General features: G+C 35.1%; 4 protein-coding genes across 5 annotated transcripts; 2 read left to right on the top strand and 2 right to left on the bottom strand.

The window, feature by feature from the left end:
• Positions 1 to 146: 146 nt before the first annotated feature.
• On the top strand, positions 147 to 1775 carry LOC118275219 (probable 18S rRNA (guanine-N(7))-methyltransferase). The gene is made up of 6 exons (XM_050696793.1): positions 147 to 311; positions 402 to 439; positions 522 to 700; positions 790 to 983; positions 1163 to 1352; positions 1516 to 1775. The coding sequence occupies exons 1-6, from the start codon at positions 273 to 275 to the stop codon at positions 1704 to 1706; spliced, it is 831 nt and encodes a 276-aa protein (XP_050552750.1). The 5' UTR covers positions 147 to 272; the 3' UTR covers positions 1707 to 1775.
• On the bottom strand, positions 1698 to 2443 carry LOC118275220 (ATP synthase subunit C lysine N-methyltransferase). Its single transcript, XM_035593116.2, has one exon. The coding sequence runs from the start codon at positions 2374 to 2376 to the stop codon at positions 1783 to 1785; it is 594 nt and encodes a 197-aa protein (XP_035449009.2). The 5' UTR covers positions 2377 to 2443; the 3' UTR covers positions 1698 to 1782.
• A 271-nt stretch (positions 2444 to 2714) lies between these two features.
• On the top strand, positions 2715 to 7838 carry LOC118275218 (ATP-dependent RNA helicase Ddx1). Its single transcript, XM_050696790.1, has 13 exons — positions 2715 to 3296; positions 3587 to 3704; positions 4030 to 4196; positions 4344 to 4475; positions 4772 to 4961; positions 5049 to 5236; positions 5413 to 5537; positions 5721 to 5858; positions 6021 to 6235; positions 6481 to 6596; positions 6715 to 6822; positions 7157 to 7291; positions 7542 to 7838. Exons 1-13 carry the CDS (start codon positions 2847 to 2849, stop codon positions 7644 to 7646), a joined length of 2187 nt encoding a protein of 728 aa, XP_050552747.1. The 5' UTR covers positions 2715 to 2846; the 3' UTR covers positions 7647 to 7838.
• Position 7839: 1 nt separating this feature from the next.
• Positions 7840 to 18580, bottom strand: LOC118275217 (histone-lysine N-methyltransferase PR-Set7). 2 transcript variants are annotated; one of them, XM_050696791.1, is made up of 6 exons: positions 18226 to 18580; positions 16662 to 16764; positions 15914 to 16334; positions 13938 to 14128; positions 13150 to 13398; positions 7840 to 12425 (listed from the first exon to the last, which is right to left on the bottom strand). In XM_050696791.1, exons 1-5 carry the CDS (start codon positions 18233 to 18235, stop codon positions 13191 to 13193), a joined length of 933 nt encoding a protein of 310 aa, XP_050552748.1. In that variant the 5' UTR covers positions 18236 to 18580; the 3' UTR covers positions 7840 to 12425; positions 13150 to 13190. The 2 variants fall into 2 exon arrangements, with proteins under 2 accessions (XP_050552748.1, XP_035449006.1); XM_035593113.2 differs by having other exon boundaries at positions 13186 to 13398; positions 18226 to 18578.
• Between the last annotated feature and the right edge of the window lie 187 nt (positions 18581 to 18767).

Genomic DNA, 18767 nt, shown 5'->3' with positions numbered 1-18767 from the left:
TACCATAGTAAAAAAAATATTTGTCTATCATAAAACTAGAGGTGCTCCTGTCAACGAATCGACTAACATAATTTTTTTTCATTTAGAACGCAGTTTTTACACAGTCTACCAACATAACGGGAAATCATTTTGTTTCTGACAGAACCCAAACTGTCAATGTCAATTGTCAAGCTAACTATTGACTGACGTCTCAAGTTTTAGGTTAAGTCTCGTGTGAATTTGTTTTTATTATTGAAAACTTACATCTTTGCCATTAAAACTAACTTAGAATCATGTCTAAAAGACCGGAACATCAAGCACCACCTGAAGTGGTAAGATATTGTTTAGCTATAGAATTTCAGTTATAAAACTAAACATTATTTAGTAATATTTGTTTACCTAAATAATCTTGTTATTTTCAGTTCTACAATGAAGATGAAGCCCGAAAATACACACAAAAGTGAGTTCTATTCAGTAATTAACTCAGACGATTATAAATTATATTTGGTAACGTACTTAACACTGTTAATTTTTATTTTTAGTTCGCGTATTATGGACATCCAGGCACAGATGACAGAGAGATGTTTAGAGTTGCTTCTATTGCCTGAGGATACTCCATGTCTGCTATTGGACATAGGATGTGGATCGGGTTTGTCTGGTGCAGTGCTGGAGGAAAGTGGACATATGTGGATTGGCATGGATATTTCTCCAGCTATGCTGGGTAAGTGATACTTTCATAAAATCTAAGTTTAAATCGATTTAGATATCGAAGGATACAACTGACCAATATTTCTACTTGTTTACTTCCAGATGTGGCTAAAGAAAGAGAAACAGAAGGTGACTTGGTACTCTCAGACATGGGGGAAGGAGTGCCATTCAGAGCAGGGTGCTTTGATGGAGCGGTCTCAGTGTCAGCCCTGCAGTGGCTCTTCAATGCTGACAAGAAGTCACACAACCCTGTCAAGAGGCTACATCAGTTCTTTAGTACATTATATGCATGTCTGGTAAGCAAATTCATTTATTTATTGATTTTTTTAACTAATGTTATGTCATTCTTGTCTCCCATTTATCTAGGCACAGAGAATGGACTGCCAAATGGCCTCTACTTAAAGTTTCTTTTAAATTTTCAATATACTAAACTAACATCTATAAAAATATGTGCCTTATTTGTTTTTTTCTTCAGTCCAGGTCAGCCAGAGCAGTGTTTCAGTTCTACCCGGAGAATGAAAGTCAGATGGACCTTGTAACCTCCCAAGCAATGAAAGCTGGTTTCTATGGTGGTGTGGTTGTAGATTTCCCAAATTCTGCCAAAGCAAAGAAGTTCTTTTTGGTACTAATGACTGGTGGATCTGCTCCACTACCTCAAGCTCTAGGTAATTTAATTTCTATCTTAAATCTTGCTATGTGAATTGATTTATATTATATCATTATTATTATATTGATTTATATCATAATATTCATTTTCATAGTTATTTTAGTGTTATTTATATGTTTAATAAACACTTGTTATTCATTATTTGTCTCCTTTTATCTCAGGTACTGAAGAAACTGACAATAGCCTTCAAGTGAAATATGCTAAAAGAGAAGCCACAAGGAATATCAGAGGCAAGCCAGTCAAAAACACAAGAGCTTGGATCATGGAGAAAAAAGAAAGAAGGAGAAAGCAAGGCAAAGATACTAAACCTGATACAAAATATACAGGAAGGAAAAGAAGTGGCCGCTTCTAGATATTAATAATTTATTTATAAAACTACAGTGTATATAACTAAACTAATCATTAAAGCTTAAGTTTATAATTTGTTGTTATCTCTTCACAACATACTTCCAGACAGTGTCCACACCACTACCTATTGTTTCTACAGGTACCATATTTGGTAAAGGGAACCTGCAAGCCACCACTACAGTGCCCTTGTTGGTCTCTGTTATTAACTTCTTCTCAAAGTCATTCATCATTTGTTCCACACCAAATATCACTATGTTATTGTATGGCTTCAGGTCAAACTTCCACAAGTCACGCCTGTAGAACTTGCTGCCTCTATACGCGGGGTTCATTAAAGCTGCAATCCGTGAATAGTACACCAGCCATGGGTTTAGTTCTACTCCATCGGCTTGAAACCCTAGTTTGGCTGCAGTAAACACGATCCTCCCATCTCCTGAACCGACGTCTAATAGTCTTCCACTACGACCTGCTAATGCTTTACTAACTCCCAGAAGTTGTTCAGTGGTTGCAGGAACGTATGGTAAACATATTTTCCTGAGTGCTGGTACCACAAAAGGTACACAAATAACACTCACTCCGACCGCTAGACCGCCAGTGACGTAAATTAAAGCTTTTCCTGTAGATGACAGTTTTGTAGGCTTTTTTGTTTCGGAACTTTGAAGTAATTCCAATTCCATTTTTTCTTATAAACTAAAAATAATTTCATTCCTCTAACCGGGAAGTTAGGTTATTTTGTGCTAATCTAGTAATCTGTCAACTTGACAGCGAAAATGTCAGTGACATCTGTTTTAAAATTTTTTTTTTAGCACTAAGCACTGACAAATTCTCAGAATATGAACCTTAGGGCCTTAGTACGAAATAGAAACTCCGCTACATTATTTTACATGAATAAATTTAATTCTTGCAGAATTTCTTGCAAAACGTATTCGTGTATTTAATTTCAACAAATATTTTAAATTTTTTTATACTTTCACTGACGGTTAACTTTAACTGTCAGTGTCAGGTTCAACAAATGTCAAATATTGCATTGTCAAAGCTAATACATTTCGTATTGGAATTTGCTTTATACATTTTTCCCATTGCTCCGGTAATAAGTATTTGTGTAAGTTCAAGCTTTATTTGTAAGGTTGTAGGAAAACCTTGACAAATGACTGCGTTCGAAGAGTTTGGTGTCCTCCCCGAATTGGGGAAGGCTATTGAGGAGATGGACTGGACACTGCCAACAGATGTTCAAGCCGAAGCCGTACCGCTGATCTTAGGCGGTGGAGATGTGCTCATGGCTGCTGAGACAGGTAGCGGTAAGACTGGAGCTTTCTGCTTACCTATCCTGCAGATAGTTTGGGAGACGTTGAAAGATATACAAGAGGGGAAGACGAGTAAGATAATACAGACAATATCAACGGAGTTGACGATGTCATTTTTCGACCGTAATGATGCTCTGGCGGTCACACCAGACGGCCTGAGGTGTCAGTCCCGCGACCCGAAAGGTTGGCATGGGTGTAGGGCAACCAAAGGTGTACATAGCAAGGGTGCTTACTACTATGAGGCCACTGTCACTGATGAGGGTCTCTGCCGGGTCGGCTGGTCCACACAGGCTGTAAGTTATTTCAGAAACTACTATAAAAATCCTCACACTAACTTAAAACCTATAAAAGTATCAATTCTTCCGTAAAGTATTAATTCTTCTGTATTAATTCCTTATTTACAAATAATTTCAGGCAAATTGCACAATATTTTGTTTTTCTGAATCACACATAGATCATTGTATTAGTTATTATAATTAATTGTAGTTAGTAATTAAAATAATATTTTTATAAACAAATATCATTATTTGGTGCATTTTACATTTGAGGGGTAGCAAAAATAAGTTTATTTGCATAATTTCAGGCAAGACTGGATCTTGGTACCGACAGGATGGGATTTGGTTTTGGAGGCACAGGCAAGAAGTCAAATAACAAAAACTTTAATGACTATGGTGAACCTTACGGAATGCATGATGTTATAGGTAAGTTCAAATTTATATATTACAAAGTTAGCCTATATTATTATTCAAGATTATAATCTACCCTTGTTGCAAATTTCATCTCAATCCCTTCAGTCATTTTGATGTGAAGGAGTCACAAACAAACATTTGCATTTATAATATAGTAAGATTATAAATATTGTCAACATTAATTAAAAATATTAATAAAACAGTTGCTGTATAAGGTAAAACTGTTATTGATCAAATTAAAAAAATATTTGTGTTGATATTCCACTGGCTCACATTTGTTATACTGAAATAACTACTTAATAGAGATTTTATAACATTACTTTATGTATTTGTCCAGGATGTCTACTAAATCTGAACACTGGTGAAATTAGTTACACTAAGAATGGAGTGAACCTTGGAGTGGCTTTCAACCTGGATCCCAACAGGCGTGGAGAGTGCTACTTCCCAGCTGTTGTACTTAAAAATGCTGAGATGAGCTTCAATTTTGGAAAGACACCATTTAAGGTATTTTTTTTCCTGGTATTTATTCCTTTTTGTTGAAATAATATATAAATTATTATTTGTTTTCTAATTAGGACATTTAAGCAACTATTCAACAATTGCTCAAAAATATTTCAATTTAATGTTAATATTGAATTTATTTCTGTCCAGTATCCACCACCTGCAGAGTATGTAGCCGTTGCAGCAGCCCCCAAAGAATGTATGAAAGTTAATGTAGTGTCATCAGACAGTACTGCAGAAGCCGCACCAGCCAACAACGCACCGAGGTGTATCATTATTGAGGTATGTGATCACTGTAATTGAATTAAATGTTTTTAAATCAACCACCAGAGGCTCTGCACTCACTGGCTATGGAACTAGTTTGGGAATTGTATCCTACATCGTAAGGGAAAAATGTAATTTACAAAATACTTCATTTACAAAAAACATAATATATTGTCATATTTTGTATTAGGACCAGAATGGGAGCAGAGGCTTATTTATTAATTAATCTGACTCATGGATTTTTTTATCTGTGCCTAAAAACTGTAAAATTCCAGAATGCTAACTATATCAAGGTAAATATTTTGTCTCCACAGCCTTCTAGAGAGTTAGCGGAGCAGACATGCACCCAGATAACTAAATTCAAGAAGTATTTAGAGAATCCAAAGATTCGCGAGTTATTGGTAGTAGGAGGCATCAATGTTAAGGACCAGATCAATGCACTCAATGCTGGTATAGACATCGTTGTCGGCACACCGGGACGACTGGAAGATCTGATCCAAGGAGGTAATCATCACTTGATAGTTATGATATTAATTTCATAATTTTTAATGATGTAGACTTAAACTTTAAAAAACTATGATGTTTCCACAGGTTATTTAGCACTGACTCACTGTCGATTCTTTGTGCTGGACGAGGCTGATGGTCTGCTGAAGGCAGGCTATGGTGAACTGATTGAGCGACTTCACAGACAAATACCCAAGATCACATCAGATGGACGTCGATTGCAAATGGTTGTTTGTTCAGCTACTCTACACGCCTTTGAAGTTAAGAAGATGGCGGTAAGGACATTTATTTAATATAAAACTTTTTTTAATATCTCCAAGGGATCTACCTAGTGTACATTGTGTAGATACTTGACTTAATGAAATATTATATGAAAGATGTTAAGAAGAGATAAAAATTACTTGGTAAATTAAAAGGTTCCGTTTTTTAAATTGATTGATCAATTTCCCAGGAGAAATTGATGCACTTCCCGACGTGGGTAGACCTTAAAGGCGAGGATTCGGTGCCAGAGACCGTGCACCACGTGGTCGTCAATGTGGACCCACAGAAGGACCGCTCGTGGGAGACTCTGCACAAGTAAGTTTATTGTTGACGTGTTGATCTTATTAAAAATGTCTTGCATTAAGGTATCCGTAGGGAGAGCGGTACCTTTGCATGGCATGATATGGTATAAAGTTATTAACTATTTTAAACAATTTTGTTAACCATCATAATTATGATGTTTGAATGACTGTGACTACATAAGTTGTTCCCCAACAGACACGTGCAAACAGACGGCGTCCACTCGAAGGACAACATCCGCAGCGGCAATACAACTCCAGAGACGCTGTCGGAGGCCGTCAAGATCCTCAAGGGAGAGTACTGCGTACGTGCCATAAAGGAACATAAGATGGATAGGTAAGGATAGCTACACAAAATGTTATCATAGACCCATCTTAAACTAATTTTGTTCAGTGACCTTAAGTGGCTTAAGACCATATAGCAAATCCAACACTAAACTCGTTCTTCGCCAATCGCGCTTTTCACAGCATTCCATGAAGGAGTTATTTTTGTTTACAGAGCTATAATCTTCTGCCGCACAAAGTTAGACTGTGATAACATGGAAAGGTACCTAAAGTCGTACGGTAGCGACTTCAGCTGTGTCTGCCTGCACGGAGACCGCAAGCCGGCTGAACGTAAGGGCAACTTGGAGAAGTTCAAGTCGAGCCAAGTCAAATTCCTGATCTGTACTGATGTTGCTGCCAGGGGTATTGATATATCTGGACTGCCATTCAGTAAGTGGATTTTAATTAGTATTGCACACATTACTACGTATGCACGCACACGCGTACGCACGTACGCACATTGTTGACTTATTTCTTTTTATGTGGATAGCGTTGTGGGTTACATTATGACCACAACAAGTCATTGTTATATTAGTTGTAAGATTTTATAATGTAACTGTTTGCTGTTCCTTAAAATGAAAAATAAATATATGAATTAAAAATTATAGATATGAATTAGAAATGTGTTTGAACAGTGATCAACGTGACGCTGCCGGACGAGAAGTCCAACTACGTGCACCGCATCGGTCGTGTCGGTCGTGCGGAACGTATGGGTCTCGCGATCAGTCTCGTATCAACCGTACCTGAGAAGGTAAATACATACTACATAGTTTTTATCAAATATTTTTTAGTCTCTATCGTCTATCGTTCATCATCAATATTTCTCTTTGATTAGAAGAACTTGATGTATCAACTTACCTGTTTCGTAGGTGTGGTACCACGGCGAGTGGTGCTCGTCGCGCGGCCGTAACTGTTGGAACACGAACCTCAAGGACGATCATCCCAGGGGATGCTGCATGTGGTATAATGAACCACAGGTAATCATTTTGTTTGGCTACTTTTCAATAATCGTGTTTACATTATTACACAAGAAATTTGTCTTTTCTCTTTACAGTAACTGCGTAGATCATTTATTTAGTTTAAAAAGCTTCATGTACAAGATGATAAGATGGATTTAATGCAATGAGCTTTAGTCTAATCTAATAATTAACTTTTTTATTTTACAACCTCCACAAAATTAAAATGTTTATACTGAAACCAATACCGACGTCAGCATCAACGTGACGTCATATCATGCTATATTGTCAAATAATATACCTATTTCTTTAAAAAAAAACCTTTCTAAATTCTGTAATTTTATATTTGTTCCAGTACTTGGCCGACATTGAAGACCACCTGACGATCACGATCCAGCAGATCGCGACCGACATGAAGGTGCCCGCTAACGAGTTCGACGGTAAAGTCGTGTACGGACAGAAGAAGAGGCAAACTGGCACTGGATACCAGGTCAGCGCTTTTTTACTTTTTATTATAGACAAAGATGAGTATCTATGTATTAATAAAACACCATGCTGACAAATTCAAACTCACAAATGATAACATTTTAGATACCTTTTCTTGAATTGAAACTACCTATTTCTCACATAATCTCTTTTTAAGAAATAAGATTTTGTTTACGTTATTGATAATTCATTGTCCTTTATATTATTGGTTTATATAAGATATATTGTGTCCTCAACACTTGTATAATTTACAGGACCACGTGACCCAGATGGCGCCAGTGGTGAAATCTCTGCAGGAACTAGAGTCGCAAGCACAGCTCTACTATCTTAAAATGCATCATAACGTAACCATCGGATAATATCACTCACTATTCTATTGTTAAGTATTTATATAATTATTTTAAATGCATAGACTGCTCATTTAAATATAATACTTTCTAATATTTATGGCTAAAGAACAGTTTATGTCAAAACAAGTTTATTCCTAATAAATAATGAATACCTAAGGCTACTTATCGTTTTTACCAGAGTAATAAATAATTGAAACACAAGTTACAGTTCATTTTTTATATTTCACCCAATTCTCGATCACTACTGATTAATATTAGGGCAGTGTGGCGGCCCGCATTTATTTAAAATAAATTATTAAGTCTCATAACACCGCTACTTAGGAAAATAGCCGTTAACAATACTGTCATAATAATCATAGTTCCAATCCTTTGCAATCCCATCGCTTCATATTTCACAAGGAATATAAAATGTGTCCTATAAAAGTATTCGGAAAATTAACGACGGTTTTATAAAAATATATCTTTGTATTCAAAACTTTATTCGGTCACTATCGGCATTCATATACTTATATACATCATTGTGTAATATGAAGAGAATAAAATTTAACATGAAATTTAAATTGACGTCCACTGCACAACTGCTACTTAGGTATTACAACTTACGTATAAAGCACATTTTGTAATATAACACCCTAATGTACTCAACTAGACAGCAGTTACGAAAGCAGTGGAGAATGTCTAACAATAACTTCATTTACATCATAAATTCATTATTTATAAATAATAACTTATCTATCTAAGAATTATATTAGTTATTCATCAACAATATAAGCGCTAAATAAAAACACGGCCCGTCGGGCGCGGTGCACAATTATTAATGATCGCGGCACTAGATATTTTTTACATTACATCATATTTCATTACAAATGGATAATTCGTCTAGCCTCTACAGAAGAGGTAGCTAGGGAATAGAGGGCACGAGGACACAAGTTCGTCACTTTCTTTGGTTTACCTGGCTGGTTACCTCATTATTAACCTTGACCGACAATGACATAGTTTTATGTCATGTGTCCTTTAGCTTGTGTCGGATGTAGTTACTTCTTTTGCTTATCTTCAAATAACTAATTTTTTATATAGATTTAAATAATATCATAATGTCTATAATCCATTTTAATCAGTAGATTCTTTGTTCTAGTCATCAAATATCTACAAGGCAGATATACAAACATAACAAGAATATCAATACTACAGCCATCACCATGATATAATTAGGTAAAAATGATGACAGCATTTCGTAAATACAGTTATGTTACCGCAACATGTAAACAGGCAAAAAAATCTGCCGAGAAAACTGATTAAAATAGCAACATCAAACATTATTTGAATGAAACAAAACGCATTAAAATAGTAATATTCAAATAAATGATTTGTTTATCCTAGTTCCTAATATTTGAAAAATAAGGTAGATTATTGTATACCTAAGGAAGTTTGCAATGAACGAGTTTTACGTAAGCGTCACTAGTCAACGTCAGATATTGAAATATAAGAAGTACCTAGCAGCGCGGTACACAACAATATAGAGTAGGTAGGTTAGGTTTAGGAAGTCACTTAGTAACAGTTAGAGGGAGTAGGAACTACGAAGCAACACTAACGTATAACGCAGTAATGTGGCTGGATTCGGGGAAGGCTATCGACTGCACCACTACACTCATTCTTTCACTTTGTGATCTCTTATTTGGCATCATAATGCGGCAAGCGTATCATTATATACTGACTACGTTTACGATCCAGCTACATTAACCTATGTCAAGTAGAAAAAATGAAGTGCACGATCGGTACAATAACATTATTCTTATAAGGGTCGCCAGCCATAACATTCATTTGCTACACGTTAATTTTGATAATCTTATAATATAAATTAACATATTGAATTTTGGCCGGCCGAAACTAATAAACAACGCTGAATTTTACAAAGCTACAAGGGCCGGCTACCCCAGACTACAATATTATCATTAACAATAATTATTTATTTAATTTATTTACTCTTTTGGTGACCACTGCTGCCCACCAGCTGCATAACTTACAATCATAGACTACGATACATATAAAAATTACAAATTCCCTTCAAATTTTGACATGACATGTATCAAACTCGCGTCCCTGACAGGTCAGACGATAAGGCGCTTGCACCGAGGTCGGGCGCATGTTCCCCTGCTTCAACACTCCATATTTGTATCGTATTTACTTACTATCGAGGATACATTCTCTATCACACATACGCTTATAATCACCTACACAAGTCTCGTAGACATTACACATTCAAGAAACTGTATGATTTAATTCATAGTAAAATATTTAAATTTATTACTTTAATTACCTAACTCTTTACTTATGCCCAATATAGTTTGGCTAATTTATTCATGCCATTTTGGACTTACGAGCTAAGGTAAGCGTATCACCTGATGTACTCAATACGCGACTTGATAATATAGTTGCTTCATTCATGGATTATTATATTAGGGTATCTTTTTGCACTCAACGCGTTTAATACGATTATTTTATAAAATTATCTCTATATGTATGTGTATTGTTTGGTGTATTTGTTATACAATTACTTACTACCGAAACTGGTTCAAATATCTAATATTAAAAAATAATTGTTCTCTGTCATGTCTGGAGTGTTCGTATTCATCACATATTAAATAGTGAAATGGAGCCTAATATTCTAGAAGTATTAAAGTACCTATGTTATTGCTATAGTGGTGTTCTGTGATGTAACAATGGATGGAAGCCTAATTTCTCACTTCGGTGGGCAATCGCAGCATCATTTGATAAATGAATACAACACTATTTCCAAATGATATTGAATTATAATCAAAATGAAGGAATTAAATAAAATGTAGTACATATTCTGACTTTGGACAAATTTAGGAATCAATATTTAAAAAATATCTTTAATACAATGAGCAACTCTTACAACCTCACCGTCTTTCTGAAAACATTTCACTTATCTTAAAAATTAAAACTAATTATAAATACGAAAACTATTCGAGTTTGTGTCGTGACCGAGTTTGTATCGTGGCTGCTAGCAAGTCTGACATTGGAACAGTCTGCAACCAGCATTATGTCTTGGTCAATTTGTACCTTATAGGCATCATTCATCAATGCTAAAGAAACATTTTAGTAATTAACGCGACATGGAAGAGATCGACAACTAGGAACTGACATTAATCAAAGTCATATTTCCTAGAAACATTGAAATTATATTCAAACCACGGTCAACCCACTGGTTACATGTTATATCGCTCGTAAAGTACGGATATTTTGAGAGCATACTCTGCAATCAAAGCATTTGCATATCCCAACTACTGAGAGCTTGTCTCACCTCGACATCGTCGATTAAATACAATCGTACCGTGCTTAGCCGTGTCAATCGTTGCTTCCGTTTACCAAGTACTTGGCTGGTACTGGCCAGTACTTGAGGCACACTGCAACATTCTCCTATCAATTGAACTATCTACTTGATATCTCTAACAATGGACTTAGTCTACCCAAAATAGCTCATATAAAATTGGAACAATTTGGTTTAACAATATATCCCTGTTTTAAGATACCTAGTTGAAAGTGTCATTTTTACTCAGTGGATGTAAACTGTATCGCTAATATAGCAATACATAATATATCGTTTAGAAACTTTTACTTAGATAAGACAACCTCAGTACTATCCAACATAACGTTTGCAGAACTTTACATCCACTGAGCATTTTACATAAATTCCACATTTTTTCTCAACCCCCAAATAACATTCGTATAGGTCATTATACATTTCTATTTTCTACAGGGGGTGTTGTTTATATAACTCAAACCTGTCCACACTTTAAACCCGAGAATTAAAACTAAGCAGTAAACATTAGTTGTCTATGAGTCTGAGATTATTCCCATCACAAAACAAACATGAAATACTGTTGCACACTTTAATACTACAAAACGACAACACATAATAAACTCAACATCCTTATTACAAAAATTCTGACAGCTCTTGGTTCTCAGAGATCGTCAATCCAGTTGTTTAGTTATGTTGTTATTTTTGTCTTTCTCATTTTTGAGGTATTATGCAAAAATAGCTTTAATTTCAGTCACCTGGATATATTTTTAATAATATGGCCAATGCCAACAGCACTGAACATAGCCAGCTGCCAAGGCTCGGAACCGGTTTAAAAAATACCGGTTAATACCGGTTTATATCGGTTTTCCTCCGAACTTTTCTTAAGAACGTGAACATTAAAGAACTTTATTTTAACCTAAATTAACCGGTTTATTCGACGAGGGGCATGTCGGTACACGCGTTGAAATATTATTATTGAAATAAGCTGAACAGCGCGCGGCGTTTCTTTGATGTGCGTCGTATTAACCGGTTTTTATTGCTCTAAACCGGTTAATCCGAAAAAACCTTTATGAAAATACTGTTCCAAATACCGGTTTAAAAAAACCGGTTTCGCGAACGAAACCCAATGTAAAGGTTTTGCGTACAAGTACATAATAACGGTTTGAAAATTTAACCGGTATCCGAGCCTTGACAGCTGCAACTGCTTTGACGCAACCTCTTTACATAGTTGTCTTTATTTATTTCCATATCTTAGTCACATAACCACGAGTGGTTTAAGGCAGTTTAATTATCGTGATCCGACCACTCCGTCATAGCGTCCAAAGTGTTAGGCCACTTGTCTCACTACTAAACACATCAATGTCCAATCAACATAAAACTTTATAACAAACAAACTTCATAGTATCTAAGGCTAAATTAATAAATAATTCTTAGTAGTCCAATGAGATTTTTGTCGACCATACCTGAAAAAGAATTGAATGTGTGAGCATTTTGTTATTTCAAAGTTAAATTGACTTTCAATATTTCTTGAAGAGCCGGCGCCATTATACGGTAACCAGTTGGAAAAGCTGATCTATCCCATTGTGAACAATTTAGATTTCTGACTTACTATAGTCAGAGTTGTGCCACTAAGGTATTTTTCTGGTAAATACAGATTACCTTGCCGCCGAGCGCCAGCTCTTAAACGGCGTACCTTGTTTCCCTTTTTTCATGTTACTTCTCGCCTCAAAGACATGTGGTGACAAATACGCACAATAACATTAATTCAAATAACAAGTCAATTTAAGTACAAGTCACCAGAATTTGTTGTTAAAATAATATTACTTGATATAAACATTATACTATGACTGTATTCAAATTGTTTTAAAGCTATAATCAGATTTGACAAATTCTGCATTCTTGGCACTATAATGGCTGATAATCTGACTAATTAGATTTCTCATACAAGTCAACAGAAATCATATTATGTACTGAAAGTAAATTACCCCAGCAGCTTCTTTTCAATTTTAATTTCCAAATCCCCACAGAATCAAATTACATATTTTATTGCATGTTTGTAATTTTGACTTAATGGTGTCTAATTGACATAAATGTGAATCTAATTTGTTTGATTGAAATTGGTTGAGGAAATTGTTAAGGTCCAGCTCATTCTTTTAAATCTGAATATTGTATATTAGGTCTACATACTTCTTAGTAATTATTATTAAAGTGTGTATGGCTCACCCAGGTCAGAGTGCGAGCCAGGGATGATGCTGTAGTGACTCTTTGGAGCGGTCCCCGTAGTCGTAGGTGAGCTCCTCGCCCGGCGCAATATCCTGCGCCGCCAGCAACACCAGCCGCGGCCCGTCCACCCACACCGCCTTGGTCGACAGGTTGCCATTGCGCGAGTGATTCACCAGCCGACCTAGCCGACCTGACTCTGCTGTCGCGTCGATACTGCAAACGAACATGTTATTTAGATATTAGTAATAGACTAGCTTGAGTTGAAACAAAATAGTGTCAACTTCGTGATTTATGACATAACTTTGCATAAGACAAATACACTCCAACTGGACTGTTTACAGTGCATGTTAAACATGAGTTTAAGAACAATAATCATTGTGTAACTATAGTAGCGCATAATTATACCGTAAATAATAGTGTATAATTATAAGCATTAATATACTTTTCTGACATTTCAAACTACAGGTTTATGTTTGCAATAAATAATATGTGTGCATGAAAGTAAATTGAGACTGCTCGTAGCAGCAAAATACATGAGGATACAAGATGATATAAGAGATTTTAACAACTTGAATATGCAATCATCACTTAAATAAACCATCAAGCAGGTTGCTAATTTCTGTCACAAACAGAATTATGGAGATTGTCCAATATGCAAATGAGCCTAAAGCCTTATTCGCGAGGCTCGAATAATGTATACAGGTCTATGTACAAATACGTAGTACTGTTACACATTTGTAGTGAGTACTCACCAATACTGTTGGTCTCCGTGTCTGAAGTAGTACATGTAGCAGCCGGCCTCGGGGTCCTGTGCGTACTTGTGCTCCCGCTCCCTCGCCTCCGCCACGCCCACCAGTTCGCCAGCGTACTCCACCACGAACTGTCCGCGACCGAACGGACGGGTCGCTATCACACCGCGCCCTTTGCCATCGAAATATGCCACCTGTGAAAATAAAAGGAATATTATTAACATTACGACGCTCAGGACATATTATATTGGTAGTGAAAAATCCTAACGATACAGGTAATAATAATGTACAAGATATTATAAAAGTTAACAGATCTCTATGTCTTGTCACTTGTACAAATGATTATGCATATGGCGTACAAAGATGTGCATTAGCTATTACATACGAGGATACGGGTGTATTGAGTAAGATATATTTCAGATCGATATGGATCCGTATTGACTATGCAAAAGTATGAATTGACTTTATGTCGAGATAATATAGTCCAACACAATCAACTTATTTTAAATTGCTATATTTTTTATCACATACAATACAAGTATGACCGACGATGACCCAAATCAACATAAGCTGAGTACAGGGGTCGCCAGCCAACCAGAAAATCTAGACAGTGTTACGAAAGCTATAGAAGACAATACACATTTAAACTTGATGCAGAATTTTATAAACATACCTTTTTACGTTCATTTATATAATAGTGCATTGATTACGAAACTAATATTGTGTAACATTAATAGAATACTCTAGTAAGGTTAATCTGTAAACAATAACTCATTACTCGGTAGATAGTTTTAACGGCCGGCCTTGCCGTTGCACTGATAACTAAGGCTTATCTATCTATTTTGTAACCTGCAGTGTTCGGAAAGGAAGTTAGATATTGACTGAGTAACGCCAGACCTACTGAGATTAGGTCACGATGTAATTAGCTTGAAACATAAAATGAGGATGATGCGGAAGTAACGAAAATATTATTCAATAGCCATTTGTCATGATTGTTATAACGTTAACGTAATGGATATTATTTTGCTTTAAAGCCTTTGACTGCCATCAGAAAACTATTGAAGGTGAATCCTCCGCTAAATCCGGTCACCGGTGACCTACGCGACGGTTAACGTGAACATTAAAATATGTTTTTTTTTAGACAACTGAGCGTTTCATATACGGAAGTCAATTATGTACTTATTTAAAAAAGTGGTAACCTAAGTCATCTGGAGCATTTTGTAGATCAACACGTGTAATTATAAATTTAGTTCGTCTTATTTCTAGCAATTTTGTAGATTTTTTGTTGTTTACTTTTGGTCATGCATTGCTTCAGCTGCAAAACCACAAAATGCAGGGATTTCAGCATCAATTAGACAAAACTTAAGTTTCGTTGAAGTAATTAGCAGCAACTAATGGACCAATTTGATCGATCAATATACTCGTTAAAGTAGTTGCACGTATAATTACACGAATACATTTTTTTTGTTATTATTGTCTTTCTCATGAAGTATTTAACGTTTGCAGGAAGTACATAGTGTACCTATCATATGTAGGTGTACGTAATTCACATCATGTGTAAGTAGCTAATTGGAATTAGAAGTAGATACCTATTACCTACACTTCACTTGATACTGACTAATGAGGAGGAAAATTTTGATACTTGTGACGTGTTAGCTCTGGCTGATTACGTTATTTTATTACGTAGAGTTTATGAGTCACATTGAAATGAATCTATTTTAATTATAATGCACATAATATACGATTATGAAAGAACATGATGGATAAGAAACGTCGTTGATCGTCAATCAAATAGGGAGATTTGTAAAAACGAAATGAGTGATTGCTTTCAGTAATTCATGTCCTTTTCACATATTAGAGTAGCTGTAGCTGTTCGCACCACACGTTTAGTTTAAGTATTTAGCGAAGTTTCCTTCCAAAAAACGGTCATTACTTCTTCGTATAATGTATTAGCATAAAGTTTTACAAATGTAACTTACTTGCAGTCCATCTTCCCTCTGTTCTCTCACAGCCCGCTCTAAGTCCCGCATCTTCTCTGCCATGACACATTTCGATGTCTTCCTTACACTACGTCTAACTGGGAAGTATTCTGTTAACTTGTGGTTGGAATCACCATTCACAACTTTTTCCAATTTGGTTATGGTTTTCTCTATCGGTGGCGGCGACGGTGGAGGTTCCACTTTAGGACTCTTCAGCTCTTCCTTGAAGTATTCAGTAAGTTTATGACTCTCGGCAGCTCGGGCGGCTGCGCGCGCCGCTCTCGACCTCAGCGTGTGCCCGTTCGTCATATTTGTAATACCGTTGCTAGTCTTCAGTGGCTTAGACCTTAATTCAACCTTCTTCACTGGAGGTTCTGAATTTACTGCATTCTCAGTCTTTGGCTGTACTGCAGATATTATCCTAAGAGAAATAACATTAGTTAAATAAGACATAGACATATTTTTAATTCTTTGAGTTATTCCAGTTATTTATTTTACCTTATAACCACAACCAGAACTAACATAAGCTCCCAAAGCGTTTTACAGTTATTTAGTAATGACAAATGACATTATACAGGAGTACTTTGGAAGTTCTTTCATTAAATGTGTTCAATATTGTGCAGTAGTATGAAAAACCCATCATACATTTAGTGTTCATGATTTCATAGCTAGGTGAATTATTGACAGGGTATATGATATAGTAAATGGAGATGTATAGAATATGAAATAGAAACAATGCCTCAGTTACCTGCGCTTTCTATAGTTGCGCGTAGGTCTGACAGGCTTCTCTTCGCATAGTTCAATGCGGTGGGGGGTCTTCACACCCTCCTGGGCTGCCATCAAGCTATTGGCTGGAAACCATACCAACAACTGTATTATACAACACTTATAATCATCACTTATAGGAATGATTGCACTATCACTACTGCTTTGTATAACATTCAGAATAGAATAATAATATGATACTTTGAGTTATGATCGAAAGAATATTGTTTCTACAAGACTTTTACTACCAAATGCACACAAAAAATACAACAAATAATTACAAAAAGAACAATATACACAAGATTATATTAATATAGACAAGCAGGAGTAAGAATAAAAGTTAACTGTGGGATATGGTCTGGTCACTATAGAAATCGTAACAATTTCAAATAGGTACCTATTTAATAGATATTTATTTACAATATTAATCTAATTTAATTTAATTATTAATTCTCTATAAGCAATCATTGTATTTTAATTATTATAAATAATTATCATAAAAAGAAATGTCTTAAAGTTTCAATGAATGTGTAAAAATGGTTTGTGGTAAAACTAGCGAAGAATGAAGAGTGTTTGCGGTAACATTTTTCTAATGATTATAATAAGTAACAAAATAATAATAATTATTGACGTCAATCAATGCCATGGAAATAGAAGGGTTATACCAGGAACCATAATTATTACATAAATATTTGTAAGACCAGAAAAAAAAATTTAAGTAAAAGTGACGTCACAATGATAAAATGCATGTGGGAGGTACAAAGTCCAATGGGAATCATGACGATGCTAATAAAATTAATAATTTATGGTAAATTTTGTAAATTCTGTCCAAGGTTCTCAGAGACATGGCAAGTGAAAATATAAACGATGAAACCAACCCAAAGATGTAAAAACTATAGGAACCAGGTTTCTCTTATCTATGCCAACTTTTGCCAACTCATCAAGGAATTTCAGGATGAGAAATATAGAAAAAAAGACTTGAGTAATATGGAACCAAAATAAAATGTATCCTGAAAAATTTACTGACTTAACACTAAAATGATATTATTACAATTTTATGTGGTTATAACTTTGATAATATGAGTGGTCTTATCACATGGCCTATTTTACAGACATTAAATTTAGAATAGAAATTTCATTTTACAATTAATATTTTTTATAGTCAAATAACAGGTGATAAGAGAAATAAATAAAAAGCAATCATATATCACTACACCATATTAAATTTATAATTTAAATAAATAATGTGCTTTATTTAATTAAATAGGTTAGTTTACAGCATTTTCTTCAGAAATATTGTAGCATCCAGAATTTACTAATAGTGTGTTCATTCCTAGAGTGCACATGTGATAACAATTACAAAAATTAACGCTATTAATAAGTAAGACATGCTGATGCGACCCATATTTCGTGAAGAAATGTGACTGTAAACGCATGCATTAAAACATAGAAATACAGAAGCGGGTACCGCGAACAAAGGACGTCTAGAACATAACATGGGCATCATCACAATTTTATGTATAGTTATGTAAATATTAAATACTAACCTCGAACCATCTCCACTTGAACTTGATAATCGATGTTATAAAATCACTAAACACCATCGAAGAAGTGGTTTAACTAGACAAAAACAATGCCAGACTGGCTCGAGTTACCAATATTTTGTAACAGACCTTGTCATATTAGGATCGCAAGAACTTATCATGTGATTTATATATTTGATGTCACGTATTTTTCATTTTATTGCAGTTTTTTCGATTACCTTAATAATAAACGGTCAAATATTAACCACTTCAACATGTATTTCAGTAAAAAATATGAGTAATTCATGCAATTTCTTTGATAATGTCAAAATGTCAAGACAGAGACTGATTTCTGTAGAAAATGGACGCTTGTTTTTCCTAGGCAGCTTTCTTCTGATTGGTCATCCAAAAATATTTGAGCCAATGAAATTAAAAAGTTTAGCCATAAACTATCTCATTTTTATCATTTGAATTTGAAAGGCATCATTAGTCTATGATAGAGAATGACGCGTTCATATATTTTTGTTGAAGTGTTACTAGTTAAATTAACAATACGTTCAAGATTA

The sequence above is a fragment of the Spodoptera frugiperda genome, chromosome 11 (genome assembly GCF_023101765.2).
Source record: "Spodoptera frugiperda isolate SF20-4 chromosome 11, AGI-APGP_CSIRO_Sfru_2.0, whole genome shotgun sequence".
Lineage (NCBI taxonomy): Eukaryota > Metazoa > Arthropoda > Insecta > Lepidoptera > Noctuidae > Spodoptera > Spodoptera frugiperda.
The sequence above is the reverse complement of the archived record's forward strand: the minus strand, read 5'-3'. Positions and strand labels throughout refer to the sequence as shown.